This window comes from Apteryx rowi, unplaced genomic scaffold (genome assembly GCF_003343035.1).
Source record: "Apteryx rowi isolate R43461 unplaced genomic scaffold, aptRow1 scaffold_121, whole genome shotgun sequence".
Classification (NCBI taxonomy): domain Eukaryota; kingdom Metazoa; phylum Chordata; class Aves; order Apterygiformes; family Apterygidae; genus Apteryx; species Apteryx rowi.
The window spans coordinates 1,287,499-1,308,108 of record NW_020447431.1 but is presented as its reverse complement, the minus strand read 5'-3'; the positions used below and the strand labels follow the sequence as shown (position 1 = coordinate 1,308,108).

The 20,610-nt window shown below is 35.9% G+C and overlaps 1 protein-coding gene across 1 annotated transcript in view; it reads right to left on the bottom strand.

Annotated features, from left to right (window-relative positions):
• Nucleotides 1-3,750: 3,750 nt before the first annotated feature.
• Nucleotides 3,751-20,610, bottom strand: part of CSRNP3 (cysteine and serine rich nuclear protein 3) — a 68,425-nt gene continuing 51,565 nt past the window's right edge. Inside the window, exons 3-5 of the mRNA XM_026091219.1 lie at nucleotides 14,562-14,821; nucleotides 6,302-6,598; nucleotides 3,751-4,832 (exon numbers count right to left, since the gene is read on the bottom strand). Of these exons, the coding sequence (XP_025947004.1) occupies nucleotides 3,795-4,832; nucleotides 6,302-6,598; nucleotides 14,562-14,821 (1,595 nt within the window). The 3' untranslated portion in view covers nucleotides 3,751-3,794. The remainder of the gene's footprint in view (nucleotides 4,833-6,301; nucleotides 6,599-14,561; nucleotides 14,822-20,610) is intronic.

Below are 20,610 nucleotides of genomic sequence, written 5' to 3'. Positions count from 1 at the left end.
GGAAATTCTATTTTATCCTTACAGAGGGAAATGCTTTTCTTATTACTAATTTTTGCGAACTGCCTAAATGTAATCTAAAATTATTTGCTAGTTAATTATCTGCCTTCTTACAAATAATTATTAGTAGCTAAACACCTTGGGAAATAAAGCTGATACAGGCTATCAATCAGTAAACATTTCAACAAGTGATATGCCAGATCTATTCAGAAGCACAGACTGCTGTATGTTTATCATTTTTTAACATAACTCAGCAAGCAGAAATAAGCCTACCCATAATGAAAGGAATGGTTATCAACATTAATGATAATTACCTGGGAAATGGGACACATCATATATTATTATATATAAGCCCAGAAAATGAAACTAATAAATTCTCTGTCCCATGCTGTATTAAGCCTACTCTTCCTTATATGATGACACTTTTTTCCTTCTAAGCAAAACCTGAAAGTCTAACCAAGGGGTAGGAGTCTTGACTCTCACCTGATGTCTACAGCCTACTCTCAATTTCACATTAGCATATCTACTTTGGTTAGGACTATGATTATTTTTTCATTCTGGTCTACTTACTTATAAATGCTAAAAAAGGCCTTAGTATAGTCTTTTGCTGGTATGGAGTCATTTGGGGAACAGGTTTAGCCTGTATTAACAGAAGATGAGGTTCTTTCTTTTCTCAGTACAAGCTTTATATCTCTTAGAAGGCTTGTTAATATTATTAATATAGCTACCAGGAAATCTCTGTCAATTATAAACAAAGACTTCACTTTTTAAGTTGTTCCAAGAATCAAACAAGATTTGTTTAGTTTGTATCCTGAAATCAAATCTGGATCACAACATATCAGACCAGATGAAGGAGGACAAAAAAAGGGTATTACTATCTACACTGTCTATATCATAGCCCAGTAATTAAGAATATGTTCTCAATATTACTCTTTACTAGGCATATTTTACTTTTCAATTCCCAGGAACGAGCTCCTTTAAGCAAGGGAAAATAGTGTAGCAAAAGCTCTTTATATAGCCAATGCCTTCTTTACCCCTCACTGTATCAGCTACTTGTCATCCTATGCCACATGCTTTAGAGAATTTAGCTATATTCATCTCTGATGCCACAGTGGCATAGAAGATATACATCTGGGTACTCAGAAGCTAATGTTAAGAAATCCTGGGTCTGAAGCCTGTGCCAATGGAAATATTAAATAACCACCATCTCAGTATTTTAAAGCTAGCTGAGATGCATTTTATGAAGTTAATTATGTACTGTGCTTGCTAATATTATTAAAGATATTTTTCATGTGAAAACATAGGGACCAAGAAAATTTCTTATTGCTCAGTAAGGGGGTGAATAATGAAACAAAACTATTTCATTTAACTTTCCCCTGAGAGTAATACCCTGGTAAGGTGTGCATGATCATATCCTCCAGTGGCCAACCCACACTGAGGTTAAAAAGCTGCTACTGATTCACAGCTACTCTTCCAGCTCAAGTAGTAGGGATTTGTGCTTTTGGTGCTGGTGTTGAGTGAGATTGCCAGATTTAAGCCTGCTGTTAATGCAAGATGCCTATATACAGAGACTTGTTATATTTGCCTGTAAAATATCTTGAACAGAGTTATACTATTCTCATTCTTACATGCAGAACTTTCTAAGAACTGTTCCTAACAGGTTTCTCTTTAAAAATGAAGATGGGTATTTACTATATAGAGGGGAGAGTACCTGCATTTACCTGGCTACTCAACCTTTACAGAAAGAGACTAGCGTGTTCTGTGAATAAGAGGAACAGAGTTCAAGGAACTGCTAAACAGAGAATCAACATGCCTGCACTCACCCAGCAGATGGAATACTTTGCAAATGTGGATCCGGTCCCTAGAGAGCTAGGACTTTTTAATGCAATTCTTATAAGATAAAACATGTAGGGCTTGGCGTGGAAACAAATAAATAAAAAAAAMCCCTTCCTGGCTACTACATGGAGTAAAAATATTTTGCCAATTTATGTAAAAATAAAAATTGGAAATCATTGTGCACAGATTTCATAAAAAAACCAATTAAGTCACCGTATTTTTAAAAAAGCATTTTTTAAGTCTGGCAATCTTTTCTACTGGAGTATTGTACATGATGTTATAAAGAGCTTCTAACCAGAAGAGTCACCGTTATGAGCTAAAATTTACACTGTGTTTACATGCATACTGGTAACCATCTAGATTTGGCTAGATAAAAGTTAAGATGCTGATCTTTAATTCAACAAATAAGACATGTCTACACTTCAAACTGCTGGATAAATAATAAATAATATTTCAGTAGTAGTAGAACAAAAACAACAAAATAGATTTTGAAATTAAATAAGGCAGTGAAGAATTATCAGTGTATAGAAAAACAGGCTCCTACATCTCCTTCTCTAGAAGAAAGCAACTTTAGTTAATAAATTAAAGGTCGAGACATAGTAGGTCTTTTAATTCCCTTTTCATTTTAAAACAAATGGAATACAAGGTAATAGATATCCATATGATGCACTTGATATTTTGCTTGCAAACTGTAAATTTCTGAAGCTATGTTTTTCATTGAATATGCAGGTTCCCGCACCTAATTAGACCAAGTAGCTCTGTAAATCTAGGATACGATCAGAAGTCCACAAAAAAGGCAGTCTCATATTTTATAAAAACTGCTAAATATTTAGGAAAACCTAGACATTTTCACTCTGTTTTCCATGCTTCATTTAAACTGTGATCAGCAAGACTTAGCCTTTATAAATTGCTTGCTGAAATATTCATAAGTTGGCTTGGGAAAACCTACCGGTTTTGTTACAGTGAATTTTAGGATGCCGTTATGTTACATATACCTCAGAGTCTGGAGCTATGGCATTTCTCCAAAATAGTTCACAGTTCCCATAGTTAATAAAGTACTGCAAAATGGCACTAAAGTGCATAAATATCTGAATGTTTTGCAGGGCTAAAAGGTGCTGTGTAAGCTTAAACTACTGCTTTGCCATTATATACAAGATCATTTTTCTTTGGGGAGGGAGAGGTTAGTTCTGAGAATGCCACTGATTGATTGATTCTAATTTTAATGGCGGATTGTCTACTTTTCACCTTTCTAGAAAATGTAAATGCCCCCTTTCTGACTCTTCAGTTTGTCCAAAACAGTAAAAAGAGAAAATGGTACACTCTAAAAATGCATTTCAAGATAACTTACAAGGAATGGTGTTAAAAAAAAAAAAAAAAAGTACATGGTACTCCAGATGAAAAGTGGACATGCTCTTTGTTATTAGCTATGGATCTTCTGTTCAAATGAACATACTGTTCATTTTTATCAAAACATGAGTACTAAACTACCATAAATTAAATACATACAGTACAGAACAATTAAAACTTTTTTGTACAGTAATTACTTTTACATTAAAACTCACCATCTTTCCAGATATGTTGAAAAATTAGGACTCTAAATGCGATTATTTCAAAGTACCATTTTTAACAATCTTGCACAGGCCCGACAATCAAAAACATGAAGCTTTGATTCACATAGCTTGGCAGGTTTCACATACTTTGATAGGTAGGCTACTTTGAAAAAAAATATTTTTTTTACTTACGCTTTTTTGTAAATCAAAAGACTGTTTGTTTGTTTGCTTGTTTTATCTTTACATGAACTGTTTGTATGCAATGCCACTGCCAATGTATCTCAAAAAAAGTGTGTCTGGAACATTGATCATAGTCCAAGTGTTGTCTACCTCTTAAAAAAATGTAAGATTCTAGGAAATMCAATTTGAGTGCATTTAATAAAGGAATTCAGTCCTAGAATAATTTTAATATTAAACAGGTACTGTTTCTACTACTGGTGATTTGATGCACTCTTCGTGCAGTCTGCTCTTTTCTGGGAGGTTTAGCGAATTCTCTGCAGGGTGCTCTTGTAAACGACTGTCACCATTCAAAGCCGAAACAAATCCATCTTGAGAGGGACCTTTCAAGTATGAGTGAAATTCCACTTGAGGGTGGCCTGGCCTATGTTCAGTGTATAAACTGTTACATGGAGCGCTGTTATCACCTTCAGACGATGAGCAGCAAACAATCACTGAGGGATTTGCAGAAGGGTAATGAGGGCTGCTAAAAGTTTCCTCTGATTGCCGCGTGTAGTCAACAAACTGTTCTGAAGTCATGTTGTAAGGCACCAGAGAAAGACTACCATTCTTGACAGCATCTCTTTCTGAGTAGGTCTCACCAATCTGGTTAGTAGTGCCAGCAACATGGTTCTCTATTTGGTAATACAGATTTGAAGAGTTAGTATAGTATGAGGCATTTTTAGAGTGGTTTTCATGCACAGCAGTGCCATCAGAATAGCAAAGGACAGAAGGAAGAGGCACCATGTCAGCATGGGAGCCCATGCTTTCCACAAAATCATCTGCTTTTTCTTCCTCCTCCTCTTCCTCTTCCTCCTCCTCTTCATCATCATCTGATTCACTTGGGGCTAAACTTTGTGTGCTAGAATCTGTAACTCCACTACAAAAGCTACTCCCATCTTCCTCTTCCTCATCTTCCCCTGGGCAGTCCAAGTCCTCAGCTGACTGAGAATGCATAACTGCAGCCTGCGGTTCAGGTTCAATCTCAAAATTCTCTGCAATTGAATATTCAGCTGGATGGGGTCCTGCACTCATAGAACTAGTGTGTGCACTTATCTCACTGTGGCAGCCATTTAGTGCAGGAACTTGCTGCTCTCTATTTTTCTCCAATTCAAGTTTCATTATTGTGTGCAAAAAGTGAGTCCGTACACGGATAGGATTAAATTCAATTCTACCTGCTGTATTGCTACACCCTTCTTTAGTGCAACCACATGGAAAAGACATACGATCCACCTTTTAGAAAAAGAGAGCACAGATTAATAATACATATCATAAACCTGGTGTTATAACAGAACCTAGACAGCCTAGAGAAACAAAACAGTGAAGTAGGATTCACCTGAGAAGTACTCGTGAGAATAATCTAAAATAACAATAATTCAGACAGTTAACCTGGAGTTTAGCAATACTGCAAGTAATAGTAAGGCATGGATTTACAATGTTGCAGAATAGGAAAAAATATTTCAGTTTCTTAGCTGTAGGCACTACACAGTGGAACAAAGAATACACATTTTTTCTGTTTATGGATGTGCTACAGCTACACTAAACGTGTTCAAATCCTGGCAAAATCACTAGCAGAAAAAAAAGTTATCAAATTTGATGAAAATTATGGAAATTAGAAACCTAATGAAACATGAATTATGTATAAAAAGCTTTATATAGTTTCCAATAGGGGGACACCTGACCACAGAAGATATAGGAATGGAAACTTGAATATGTTTTAAAAGATACTTCAGTCAATTGTAGATGCAATGTTGTAAGCCCAACAGACTCTGTGGGCAGAACTTATGTATCTAATAATACCTATCTTAAATATCTAAAAATGTGAGTGAATCCACAAATGAGGTACTTCATTCAGATGGCTTAAGGTCTATGATTTTATCTACACTGTGATACGTAAGCATCAAATGTAATGCAGAGGAGAACCAAATAAAGTCCAGACACCTGAAGATGAAAACAAACAGCAAGGAAGGGAATATGTTATTTAGAACAGCAGAGAGAGTTTTGCTTGGATTTAAGTAATTATCAAAAATGTATTCATGGAGAAATCAACTGAGGTGCTAACAACTACTCAAGAGAATTAGTGGAAACATCTTTTAGGGGACATTTTGGAACATTTACAGCTGTACATAGGAGACCATGTAAATGGGTGACACAAAATACCTTTTCAGTTCACAGAGACAAAAACTACATGACGTATTAGCAGTTGTACTTTATTGCTGACACCTGCATGTTAGGTAAGGACAGTATCACAGGGTTTCATTTGTTGCTTCTTATTGAGTTTGGATTGTAATTCACATTTGAACAGTATGTGAACTGTCTCTAACTAAAAGCTAATATCCCTTCTGACATCTGCAGGCTACTGATTCTTCTGTTTTCTCTATTTGAATGTTTAGATAAAGGCCAGAGAAGAACATGAGGAACAGTGTATTTGTATGTGAATGAAAAAATATCAGATAAATGTGTGTGTCTAAAACAACTGTAAAATAAATAATGGTTTTAAGGAGCTAATTTGTACTGCGCACAATATACTATTAAACCTGGGCCTTAAAAAACTAGTTTGAGAGCCACAAGCATCATCATATAATAATTCATTTAACTATTTTCCATAATATGTTTACTTATCACTTTAACAACAACAAAAAATACACACACACACACACCCCCCTTGTTAGTTAAATAATGACAACAGTATAGATATTTACCTGACATTTTATGCCTGCAAGACTGCAAGTACAAGTTTCCGGATCACAGAATACACGGCAGTCACAGCCACAATCCTCTCTGGACAAGCGGATGGCCCGCAGTTCGTGTTTCTCTTCCACATCAATCTTCTTCACCCCAGAAGCTCGTAGCAGTGCCCTTCGCTTTTTTGTTGGCAGGGGTTGTAGAAAGAAGTACTCATCTACTTCAGTGTTGTCTAGATCAATATCATCGTCAGAAATGTCATCCAGCGTCAGGGTATTAGCTTCTTCAGATTCCACTGTACCATTCTTTGTCATCTGTAATACAGAACAATTAACAAAATGTGTAGACTATATTTACAAATGTGTCATATATGTAAATACTTGTAATGAATTACAAATGTAGAAAGCCAAATGTAAAAATCCTATTGCTTGTCATGCCTTGCTCTGGTCTCCACAACTGTCAGTAAGTTCTATATTATAATCGTAGATGGGGGTGAAAAGGCAATTCATTTATTTAATCTGCACTTTTAGTTTCAGATTTGTCATGAAACTAAATTTCTTCTAAATCTCCAATTTCTTAACTGTTCTTTATGTCCTTTATCATATGCTGTAGTTTGGCAGATCTCATGCCTTTATAAGATTCTAGCCTTTATGATATTTCTGCATAAGATGATTTTTTTGAGCCCTTAATTGATTTTAGTTCCTATTTCTGGCCACTTTGTAATTCTTCATTATCCCTCTTGAGCTTAGTAGTTATCCTGCCAACACTGTTTCAGATTAGGTTACATCAGAGATTTCTAAAATGGCATATTTTATGTACTGTTCTCTATCCTGTTCCTCATGTAGCCTGACAACTTATTTGCTATGTGTACAGCTGAGGTCAAAAAGCAGTATTTCCACTGAAGTGTTTGGCCAGATGCCTGTATCTGCTTATTTAAATTTACCTTTCTACCTCTGTAACTTCATATTTATTTGCAATGGATTTCATGCTGCTGATGCATATAGCTCTTCTGAAGTTCTTTACAGTCTTCTTAGGTCCTGAATATAACCTAAATAGCTTTGTGCCATCATGTATTTTAGTACTTCACTAACCAGTCCAATTATTCTTAGATTGTTAATGAATAAACTAAGAAACAAAGGAACATGGTGTTAACCTGTTGTGGCGGATGTTGAGAAAAGCTTTTTCCTGCTTGTTTCCGAACAAGACGAATTTTTTGACTCTCTGTATATATGAGTTCCCTAGCACTATGAGTTCCCTAGACTATTTCCAATGTATAGTTTTCCTCTCAAATCTTTCTAAATTTGTTTCAAAATTAAATGTCCATGAGCATCGAGCACAAAACTCCAATGCCACCTTCCACTTCCGTGAATTAGTACACTTCAGTGCCACATGCTTGTAAACCATTTCATATAGAAAGGCGTGTACATATTCAAGACGAAAACAAAAAGATGAAAAAGGCCACATTCTTTCATCTGCTGTACTGAAGGAAGGGTAACCTTCCTATCCATGGTACAGCTAGCTTGCTATACCTGCCAGATAATACAACTAGAGGTTTTATAAAAGTTCTTCTGAAGAGAAAATTGAGAATCAAAAGAATAGCAAGTGCTAAAAAAATCTTGAGAGGGATGATAACATTCACGACATGGAAATGTATTTTCTCCATCTCAAGTTAACTTACGCTATAACTATACATACTGAGCATAGTACCACATAGCAAACATCTGTAGCAATTGCAGTTATATGACTGTTTTGTCATGCAATGAATCCTTATTCTTTGATTATAGTTCTATGAAATCATTTTGCTTAAGATGGAAAAACAAAAAACCATGTTCCCAATGTTCACCCTGCACTAAGCAATGTTTTGAATTGAGGCTCCTGACTTACACTAGCAGAGCACCTGGACCCATAATTTTGTGAATAGAATATGATATAAATTATGTGATATTTGTCCACTGGTTAAATCTCAAGTCTTGTTTGCATTAAAACACTGTTTCATCATGGGCATCACCATGACCTCAGAAAAATGGCTCCCAATGAATGCAATTTGATTGTTTCTTACCTTTAGAAAGATAAGCATTCAAATTAATTGTTTGCTTTATTAAGCTGCAGAAAATTTCAGCTTGACCTCTTATCTCAAACAGATTTTCAGACACCAGTTTCACACAGAGATACAATTCTGAAGTCATAGCTACTGTTTCCTGTTTTTTATGCATTTCAGTGTTAGACATTTAAAAATTATCACTGCGTAGTGAACTCCCTTTTTTTCTACTACTTAATCCTGTCACCTCCTCTCCTGATGCTCCATCTAGCTACGCTTACGAGTAAAAAAGCACTCCTGAATCTTACCCATATCACTATTTCTGCTTTTTTAACATTCCCAGATGGGTTAGGTAATTTAATTTTCCCATTTACATTAACAGTTTGGCCTTTCCACAACCTTCTGGATTGCAACTGTCATTTTATGGCATAAATGAATTAATCAACAGTGGGCTTCTATTGACTGTTTACTGTCTTTGTGATTGCAGCTTTGTGTTTATAGCAACTGGATACAGTAAACAGAGGGGAAAAAAAGATTACTCAGCTATTTCCTTAAGTCAGGTTAAAAGCAATACCCTTTGAGGAGAAGAGTCCCAGTATCACGACTGGTAGTCCTCATATACTGTGTGAAGACTATACATTACACTATATAAGGAAAAAATCTCCTTAGCATCAGTAATCATTCATTCCTCTTAGCAATTCAGAACACTGAGTTCATGCAGAGCTGCTCTGCCATTTCCACAGCTCCGCTTTATAGGCATTACTCTTTCCATCTCTTTCCAGTGCATTCTCACATCTTAACTACAGCCTTCGGAGTTCAATGCCCTCATTTTATTTCATGTTTCATTTTATTTACCATATCTGTTATCCCATTATAATGTTCAAATCCCTTTATGTGCATACAGTTCCAGTTCTTTCTTCATCTTAAATGCAGGCATTTTCAAAATGTCCTCTCGAACTACTTTTATATTTTTTATTACTCTGTTTTTTATTATTTATCATTTTTTACTGGGGCTAGGAAAAGAGGGGTAAGAGCTCCCAAATCAGTTCTGCCTGACCCTGGGGCAATGGAGAGATTATTTACTCCAGGTACTTCGATGTATTAGTTCAGTGAGTTAGGAGAGAAGCTAACATTAGAACTCTTCCTTTTTCTGTACAATCTATAGTGAGAGACAGGTAAATCCATGGATTGATTAAGATCATCTTGAATTAACTGCCTGAAGTTAGTGTGTGGGGATACCCCACTATACATGCAGCTTAGCCTGAACGTTCAAATCCAAAATGCCATCTTTTGAGCAGATTTCAGGGTTTTTTTATTTTTCCTTTTTTGTTAGTTAGGTACAGCTAAGTACAGTATATTTATGTTTCTTTGCTTTGTTTTTCCATTCAATAGGAGAGTGACCTAAGAATTCTGATTTCTCCAGATAATAAATAAATACAGATGGCTCAACCACTTCTTTAGCGGATCAGTGTTATTTAATTGCCTATCAGAATTTAAAATTGAAATTGGAAAAGGGGGAAGAATTCTGATCCAGTCCATGCTTCTGTATTTTTTTTATTATATGACTATTTAATAAAAATTAAGTTGCAGTCCTAGGAGCAGAGGGCTTTTACCTCTGAGGTGAATGCTGCAACTGCTCAGCTTACAAAGGCACATACAAAACCATACCAAACCTGTCGTGTTTTTTTCTTCCCCCTCCTGTAAATCCACACAGCAGCAGAGCATTAAGGAGTGGATACCAGTCAGGTGCTGAATGCTGTATGCAAGCCAGCAGACCATAAAGGCAAATATCAGGGTGTCAGGTGAGATTAGACAGCAGTTTGCAGTTTCAGAGAACTTTAGCTCATCCTGAGTCTTTTGCTGGATTACTCTGCACTCTAATTAGTCAACAAAAAAAGTCTACAAAATCATTATTTGGAATGGAACACTACAGGGTTTTTTTGAATAAAACTGCATTTTGTTGTATCCTCCGATTTTTTTCTCAAATTTGTCACCCAGAGAACAAATGCTAATGGTGTCCATTATAGAAAAACAATGTAAATTCTAGTTTCTCTTTAGAAATACCACACTGAAAAAAATGACATATACTTGGGAGGCTTCTTGGGGGTTGAGAATTTTGGGGGTAACCACTAACTAAGAGAGATTTGCTATCTAGGGTGGGAAATATGAACACACAGAATTTTTCCAATTTTGCATGAAACACAGGGACAAGTTGATCTCAACAATTTCAACAAGAAAACAGATTCTACTTCTATTTTTGCTTTGGAGGAACCAAACCCAAAAAATCTAGCTCCAGATGCAAATTCTGTAAACATTCAGATCCAGGGTTTTAGTTGGAGCCTACTGAATTAAACTTTGGCATATAGATGGCTAAAAGTTATCTCCTAAAGGTAAATTTCATGACAATCAATATGTGAAGTCCTTGGGTGAAATTCACTTCAGTTCTGTAAAACCTGTAAAATTTAGGTTAGTCACCTAGCACCTTTACCTGCCCTAGCTGGAAATTATTCCTTACAATTTCCTACACTGGAAACCAAAACAAAATATAGAGTTTTAGTTTCTGCAGTTTTCTCTAGGAAAATTGAACACATTTTCAGTTCAACTCATTTTAATTCTGCCTGTTAGAACTACTGGCTTCTATTTGTACCATTCAGCTGTAGAAATTAAATAGCTCGTGGCTATGTACACTAGAGTAGGATACAACTTTGAGTTAAAGATTTGCGCACGTTCCTAGACAGCACTAGAAAGCTGAAATTTGACACTCTGTCCTAATATAAAACTAATTTGCCAATTACTGACAGCTCCCTGATAGACTTGAATTAAGTTCATTCATATATATCTAATGCAGATAGTGTACTGCTACTTTCTTTTCTTGGAAATTGCTGAGCACACACCTTCATATGCACCATCATAATCACAACACTTAGGTTTCTTCAATAGCTTTTTACCTAGCTTATAAAGAAATCATGAAACAGCGCAGAGATTTTCAAAGCAGCTGTTCAAGGATTATACCATTCCTTGCCATATATTCATGCACATTCCCTAATGTCTTATGGAGATAAAGACAGGAAAAGGGCTGGAATCTTTTTAAACACATCTTTTTTTAAAAAAAGGAAAAAGACTCCTCGAATAATTCTGTTCAGAGGTAAACCCACATCCTTTTCCATTTGCATTTGCCCTGTTTTCAGAATGAGAACAATCTCTGCTGTTTTATCTATCAGTCCACAGATCCATGAGCCTTACCATCATTAGGGTCATGCTAATTATTTTAATGTATCTTCATGTGAGGAAACATTATGAGTAAGCAGTAAGGAACACTCCAGCTAATTTATTGTGCTTGCTCATAATGTTTCCTCGACTCGCAACACATTGAAGCGAAKCCTACCTTGCACCTTTCAGCTCAACAAGATGGCTTTTGTGCCCAGACTGCCATTAGGATTTTCACGCTCAGCTGCTAATAGTGTGTATGCCACAACCAGCAGTGTTTACACCAAAGTGCCTACAAAACAGTACCTAAAGGTCTCAATTCTCTGTATTACTGTATAAGTTTGTTTTTTTTTAACAAATTCTACAAGAAATAGTGCTCTCTACCTATGGACTTGAATAGTTTAATTCAATGGAAAAAATTAACAAACCAAGAAAACCAAGATTTAAAAAAATAACCACTGAAACTTATTTCTTTCCTTTTGCATGTGGCTTTTCAAACAAAATAAAACCCTTTTTGAACAAACTTTGCCTTACTGCAGTTTCTCATTTTCTTCATTTTTCTTTGCAGATGTACAGTAATTTAGATGAAAATCCTGATCAGTACATTTTAAATAAAGATCATAATCACTGACATTATCACCTTAAATCCCTACAGCCTCTCCTTGTTGTGTTTATTTAGAAACCAGGGAAATGGCAAAACAGCTCTTCCATCTCTGTTACAGGAAATCACCAAGGCCCAATTGTCATAAGCAGATAAAACATCCTCAGTGCTTTACAGTGATTCTTCAATATAAATCAAGGATTCCCAGATAGGTTTTTGGGAGGGAAGGTGGTTTTTCTTTTTTAATCTCAAATGTATAATCAAAACTATTTCCAAAAGGAAGTGTTCTGTTTCCTATGTCTTTATATATGCTCTAGAGTGAAAAGAAGTATTTTAGTCTACTAAAAGATTTAACACTAATTAGATGCCACAATTTTTAGGACACTCTCAGGATTCTGCAGACCTAACCACGATTTCTTCATATCTGAATTTGAATCTTTGGAGTCCGTTTACTAGTCTCAGAAAGGTTTGTAAACTATTCCTGTAGCAGTTGCTGAGGACTGATGAAGAAAGAATCTTGGCGATGCTGAATTAAGTGTAGGGTAAGGATTTTTCCATTTGGGAAAAGGAAACAATTAAGACACAGGGGAATGCAAATCAGGCTTTCATTATTTACTCAATACTTATGGAGAGATTTTGCAGGGGTTTAACATTCAGAATAGAGATTATCATCCACTTAAGTATTCGTGGTGCATGGGAAAATATGACAGGGCAGACGGAAGAACGCATTGTGTTTGGAAGAGGAGCCGAAAGTAGAGTTTCTGTTTTAAAAAAAGAGTGGGCTGGAGTGAAGTAATTGAAAGAAGAAAGAAGATCCATCACAGTCAGGAGGCGAATTATGAAAGCACACAGAGGCAAGCTCTATACTCAGTGTAGATGAAGGCTAAGAGGCCTCATCCAGTCTTTAGAGGTAAATAGGATTTGTGATTTTTCTTGATTAACTTTCTCCCAATAAATAGAAAAGGAAAAATGAAATATTTGCATGCCTTACTATTCTTTACTCACTCCACTGGGGATTCCTCCCTCTCTCCATTTCATCCTCTATCTGTATTTCTGGGGAATATATGATCTGAGCTGAGTCCTGGAAGTCTGCCAAGGGATCTGTGCAGAGTCATTGGTTACACTGACACAGCTCAATTCACATACAGTGCTCTGAAGATCCTGCGATGCAAGACATTTAGAGGTATAGTCTCTCTATTCAGTGGTTAAATTAATATCACTCAGCCTTTCACTTCCAACCCATACAAATATCCGTCTTCAATTTCCCCTTGTCCTGAGTGATTTTGTTTGTTTTTATTATGCCAGCTGAATTTTTATAAACTATTTAAGAATCTATTTAGCTATTCAAACAAAAAACAATTAGGAGACTGAAAAAAGTAATTACAATAATAAGAGTCATATGCACTTCTTCAGGAGTTCAGATATAGACCTGTGGGAAAAATGCTAAAAGGCATTTCTCAAACTGGGTGGATGACAGTTTACTTTGGGCAACCGTAGTAGTGTCTGAAACAGAGATATAATATCACAAAAGGGCTGCGAAGCACAGTAGTTTGGCTACAATTCAAAAAAATGTTCAATTACAGGATTCACCTGAAAAAAAGCCCAAAATATATGGGGGACAAGCAATTATACAGGAAATATTTCACTCACCAAAAATATTACAAAAACGGAAGTTTTGTCATCAGTTTGAAAAAGACACAAGGGACACTTTCAAGAACATAATCTTCTCCTCTATTTGTTCTCCTCAGATGCACAGTTTATCTTCTCTATTCTGCTATATTTAAAAAGCCAGCTTCAAATCTATAGTGTGGATTTGATATCACTTGGTATCTCCAGTTCTGACCAACTGAACTGATATAGATGGTTAATCGCCCTTTCGTGAAATATTAAACACTCATGCTGGTAATAACACGATATATGATCTTATAAATTGTTACATTAAAAAATTAGTATAACTGTTTCTTACTTTTTGCCAAATTTGCTTAAGTTAGCCAGGAAAAGAAGCTGTTTCTCTTCCTGTACTTATTACCATGATGTTACCATCTCTTGCCTAATAGGRCACCATGCAAGGTCTCAGAAGACTCATTCTCTTTCTGGTGCTTCTAGACTTCTGCTGGACACCCTGTTCAAGGCTCAGTTACACTGTCTCTCTGCCTTTGTTTCCTATCTATAGAAAATAGGGAATAAACAACCACCTCCCTGAAAAGCTCTTTGAGGTACACAATAAAAATAGCTACACCAGTACTAGGTATTATCAAACAAAAATATATCTTCAGTAAAATAAAAAAGGAAAATTCAGTATTTCCATTGAAATTAGAGTGGATTGCAAGGAAGGGGGTTCGTTTAAAATGTACCAATTGGGTCCATATGACCCTATCACTGCCCATTTAAGTGCGTGAGGCAGGGATCAAAGTCTCCAAGGAATTTTTACCTTTAATTTTAGAGAATTAAGTTTCTCCTCCCTTAGATGCTCTCTTAACATTTCTCGGTGAAGCCTCTCTTGTTCCATTGCAAACTCTCCAAGCGTGTATTGGCGCACGCTGTTGTGGCGAGTGGACATTCCCAATGTGCTTCCCCCTTGGCTGGGAACACTGGTGAAGCCTTGCCTTCTTGTGAAGTAGTACACAGTAACACAGTTGAAATGGACATTCTTTGTTCTCTTACGCTTCTCTCTCTTCAGGATTGAAGAAGCTAGAACAGAAGCAGATTGCATTTATGATAACTTGTAGTCATATAAGCAAATACTTTGTCACTTGAGTAGCTTCATACCTTAATAATACCTGATTATGCTAAAGTTCGGGGTAGTGCACTCCAAATGAGGAGATAAGAGCTGAAATATTTATGGTATAGGCAAACCTAGAAGCCATTACAAACTGATACAACCATGAACATCATCATCTATTTTAGAACAGAAATTCTTGGCCAGGACAATTGGGCTTTCCCACAGCACTTTAATAATGTGTTACTGTTTCACCAAGGCAGCAAATAAAGCCTAGCAAAAGGAACTTCTTTTATTGCCTCACCTCAAAGATAGTGACTGCACCTCCTCACACCCAGTGAACACAATGACACTACCTACAACAGGCGGCAGGAGAACAGCGGACCAATGTCCCTCACAGAGCTATATACTCCATTATTACTCTGTCAGGAAGGTTACAGCTGCAGAGATCTACAGCTAGATCTTCATAGCGCTGGATCATATTAGAGGAAAAGATTCCTATCTTATATTCTTGAATATGAGCAATTAGTGTTAGAAAAACTATAAAGGCAATATATTTAGTGTTTCAGACTGTCTCAGAAATTCATAGCATCACCATCACAGAATGATAATATATGAATAATGCTGATTAAAAATCAGATTGACTTCCTTTTTCTTTCCCTTCATCCGTATTTCTGTTGCCATCCACTGAATACATGTGTGTGTGTGTGTATATATGTATGTATACTCACTATAATGTATAGTTTTGATTTAAAAAAAATCTAGTCCTTTCTATTTTCTAATTCCCCATACATTCATCTCTCTTGCTCAGTTTTTCTTATACATATATGCAGTTTCATATAAAAATGGATTTATTTAAAAATAAATGTGACATTTTAACCTTTAAATATTATTATTTTTGTACAGACATTTAGTAACTCCTTCCAGTGATACCGATATATTGTTTCTCACTGGTAACAGTGGTGAGCCCTTAGAGTAAAATAAGAGACACAAATTTTAGAGAAATGTGAGACATTCCTTGATTTTTGAGATGTGCCAGCAACCTGATTTATTTGATTTATTGCAAAATGACAATAGGATGTTGAGAAAGTAGATAATAAGCTACAATTTTGCAGCTTAGATGCAACATTTGAGCAGGTGCAAATGAGAGACCTAATTGCCAGAATTCAGGCAGTAAAATTATTTAAAAACTGCCTGATCACTTTTGAAAGAGTTGGAACCATTTTATAAAAGCAGTAAGGTACAACATGATGTACAGCATTGGTCTAGAATTGCACTAGAGACTGGAAGCACTTGGCCTTCAGCCCTGGTTTTGAAACAGGTTTGGCTTATTGTCATAGTTAAAAAATAGTTCATTCTCAATAATATTATGTAGCAAAATGATAATGATCAGAAATGTAGAAAAAAACCAACTTTTACATACAGAAATTCTGTCCAAAAATTAGTATGATCTACCTAACTATATAAGAAAAAAGTATATTAGAAAATATATTCCTGTAACCAAACTACTGTTGGCATGCCTCACTAACATAAAAATATTTTGGGTTCAGTATAACATTGAAATAATTATTTGACTAAATACTGCTAAACAGCTAAAATTATGGTTTGTTAAATAAATAACATGCTTTTCTTCAGATATGCTGAAGGTGTGCTAGATTTCATATCAATAAACAGAGGTCCTACATTCATATAAATGTTCTCAGTGATACAATTGCTTTCCAAAAAGGATGTAGGATGTACATAGAAGAATCAAAAGACAGAATCAAATAGATAGATATCAGGTATATTTAAACTTGCATTCAAATTTAAGCAAATCTCATATCAACAGAGCCTGTCAAAAATATTTATAGGAAGGTTTTACTGGAGGGGAGAAAATAGGGATGTGTCAATTTTGTATAATACTAAATACTGATTTAATGTACTCTTATTTTTCATATATGCCGCATTTTCAAAACAAAACTGTTACCTTTAATAAAACCAAGTTTTTAATAGAATCTGAAAGATGGGGTAATTTTGATATTGATATTCTCTTTCAATTTGGAATGAAAACGAACACTCTTTGAGCCAGAAACTCCATTGCCTATATGCTCTTTTACACAGGAAAGTGCATATTAAAAAGTCCTGCTCCTAGCGAAGGAGGCTTCTGAACCATTCTGCGATGTATCCAATATCTGATGTAATTGTGTTGATATTATTTGAATCTCAATTGCATCTTGCCCGTATTTGGGAGGCAATACTGATAGCTACCAAAGTGCAAGCAGCATTTTTACCACGTGAAAGAACCAGCCATAAATAGGATGAGAGATAATACTATGGTAAAATATTAAAGGAAAGAAAATAAAGAAGGTTAAATCACAAAGAAAACAAAAACTGTCTGCTTCTGGATGAAACAGAAGGTAAATATGCCCATAAATTGCATATACTAATGCCTTTGATTCTTTATCTGTGAACTTCATTATCTACTACATAAGGTCTAAATTTAAAGAAATTTGTTTTAGACCTTAGCTATTGGATTTCCCTGACATCTTTGCTTACTGGCAGGAATACCAAATGCTGTAATAAAACTTCTCTGTTTTATATCTGTCATCCTTTTCATGGAAGAGTTGTATTAGACTACTTTCTTTCTATATATAAAAAAATCAACTTTAATTTTATTTACAATCTAAACACTAATTTTAATAGTTAAATGAACTTCGGAAAAAGACTGTGTGATATAACTATTTCCAATCCAAAAAAAGAATGTAATCTACGGTAAAAATTAGATTACATGAATAAGCTTTTCCAGTATGTCATTTGGGGAAGGGGAGTGCACACGTGTGCAGGTGCTTTGTCAAAATTTAGAATGACAGTTGTAATACATCACTGCACACAACATGCTAACTTTATGCCTATATGTTAAGTCAGCAATCTCTCTCCAGGAGTCTGTAGTTTTTATGAACTGTCTTACAGAACTTGTTTGTGCATCTCCTCAACTTCTTTATATTTTTTATCACTTTTAGTGAATAAATTATCAATGCCAAAGTTGAAGGGTTTTTTTTATTATCACTGACAAAAACTGTGTTAAAATGCAATTAAGATGAACTTCAAGGTAATACTGGGATACTGTAACTGCAAAATGACCAGCACTATCAGCCCAGCACTATACAACTGGAATGAAGACAGGGCAAGAGCTGATGTGCGTTGTTGCAAATGTCATTGAAGTTCATACTTTTATTTATTAAAGCTGTAGTTCCTAGTCAAGCAAATTATATGATAATCTGTGTAAGTAAGCAAGCATGTAAACATTCAGAGGCCTCAGATTACATGCAGTTGTTTTTTTCTGAAAGACATCCTATCTTTTGGTTCTGCTTCCATGTCACCCAGGAGCTCATTAGAGGGAAGAGCTAAAGTTCTACGAATAATTCTGTAGTCATCTCTTCTATGTTACTGCTAGGAAATAGTCAGAATATATTCATATTTATGAGAATGTTATTTTCAAGAACAGAGCAGGCAGGAACTGCAGAAGATTATAAGATTTTATTTGGTTACCCAGAAACATAGATTAGAGATGTTCAGCTCTGCCTTGTTTTTGAAGACACAATCAGCTTGCCATCAGTGAGGGGACTGAAGAATTGCAACCACCTCGATAACAAAGGGCTCACAAGGAAGCACGGTATAAGACACTCAACTGCACAGAGCTGGCACTGAAAAGGCACTCTGTTCTTGTTCTACTACACTTCCTAAAACCTCTGAGCAGAGGACTGCTTTACAGAGATCTCTCCCTCTCAAAAAAAGTAGATATTCAATGAAAATGTTAAACATTTTCAACATCAGTGACAAAGCTCTCTATAACCCATTAAGCCCTTTTACTTCAAGCCAACCAAAATTCAAATTCTCAGATCATCTTATCAAGAGTCAGAGGTATATGTTATTTTCCATGCATAATACCTTAAATAGTAGGGTCAAATCAGTCATAATTACTGCTGGGGACTTTGCTGACCAAACAGAGCAGAAAGGATGACAGAGCAAAAGGATATATAGGACATATATTTTCTGATATATCAGAAAACATGAATATAGATCCAGAAAAAATTCGCTGACATTAATCCACCAGCAGGCTCCTTCTGGAGTGATGTACACAGATCATTAACTGGCTTGTGTGCCTTTCTGGAGACAGTTTCAAAAGGTTTTGCAGGGAAGGAAGAGCCTGCAACTTAAAAACTTAAGCAAAGAGAGTGTAATCACCAGACTTTTCTGGAAGAGATCTGGTAAAGACTTCCTTATTTGGCCAGCCTCAGAAAAAGGTATTTACATGCCATCTGCCTGTGCAACAAGTGGTATCAGTGAATGCCATTATCAAGTGTGCAAAAGGGCTGATACTGACTCGTTCCAGCATCTGCTGCATACGTACTGCCAATAGGAACTGAAAGGTGATTTTTGGAAATGAACCCCCACTGTCTTGGGTCTACCAGTTTGAGGCTGGAGAGGATGCCAGTGGGAATATAAATATTCATCATCATCTAAAACTGTCCTATGGATTGCACATGATGTTTAATGTATATCTACATTATAAGTCTGATACCTAAGTCTGCTATACTTCCATAAAGGGAAAAAACATTCCACTGTCACATATTTAAACAGTGAATATAATTTTTAGGCATAGGGTTTAAGAATACATGGAATTAAATACTTTTGATAAATACTTAAGTACTGCAATGCATAAAATGTATCTATGACCAGAGGGAAAGATGATATTCTTAAGAACATAATTACTGGTACAGAACTGTCTCAGAAAAGGTCACTATAACTGAACAACTTCTTCAGACATATATATCTTCAAAAAGCATTGTTAGAATTTGTCATCTGAAATGATACCAACAGCTGAAATTTTGAGTTTTGGCACTTGACATTTGAGTGGTTCAGTTTCTGGGTTGAGCAGAGCTGAGCCCGAATTAATAACCTGCTTGCAACTGGCCTGGCCCCTCACGGAAGCAAGGCTGATCCTGTCGGGTGTATTAGCTCCCTGGCTTTGCTATGCAAAAGCAGCTGCTGTGCATCGAGGCCTGTATCTAGACACACCATCGCCACATTCATGCAACGCTGAACCTGAGCTAACAGCCACAGCATAGGCAATCTGCAACACAGATTATTTATGGAAACTGAGAATCATCTGTAAACAAACTAAAGATCAGGCCCAAAGACTTCAAAGCAATCTTGGAAAAATTATCATCTGTGTTCTTTTAATGGAAAAAAACTCTTAACCCAAGCATGGTTAACTCTTCGGAGAAACACAACCTACCCTTTGTTCTTGCCCTTTTGTTATCTTTGTTCATGATGTGCATGCACACACATACAGCAGAATGCCTTTATTTCATCTTTTTCTCAACTACTGGTCTCTCTCTCATAACAATGCTCTTTATCCACAACAGTTATAATTATTTCATGACTATGTAGGATATTTTTGCCATTTCTTGGTATGCACGATTCCTGGCTTATGCACTTCTCTGGCTATTAAGGACTCTCCAGCAATTCCAAAATTTAAGAACATCTGTATGAYGAGCCAGAGATTTACAGAAATCTACAGTGCCTAAATACAAGATATTAAGTATTTTAGTTACAGCCCTTCAGGTTTCAGTATTTCAGTAAGGTCCTTTTTTCAGTCATCCACAGTATAACTGTAGTACAGAATATAGGAAATTGCTTAGCAGTAATTCAAGAAGCTGAGGTTTCTTTCAGTGTTTTGCTCACCACGCCACACACCAACACCCAACAAGCCTCATCT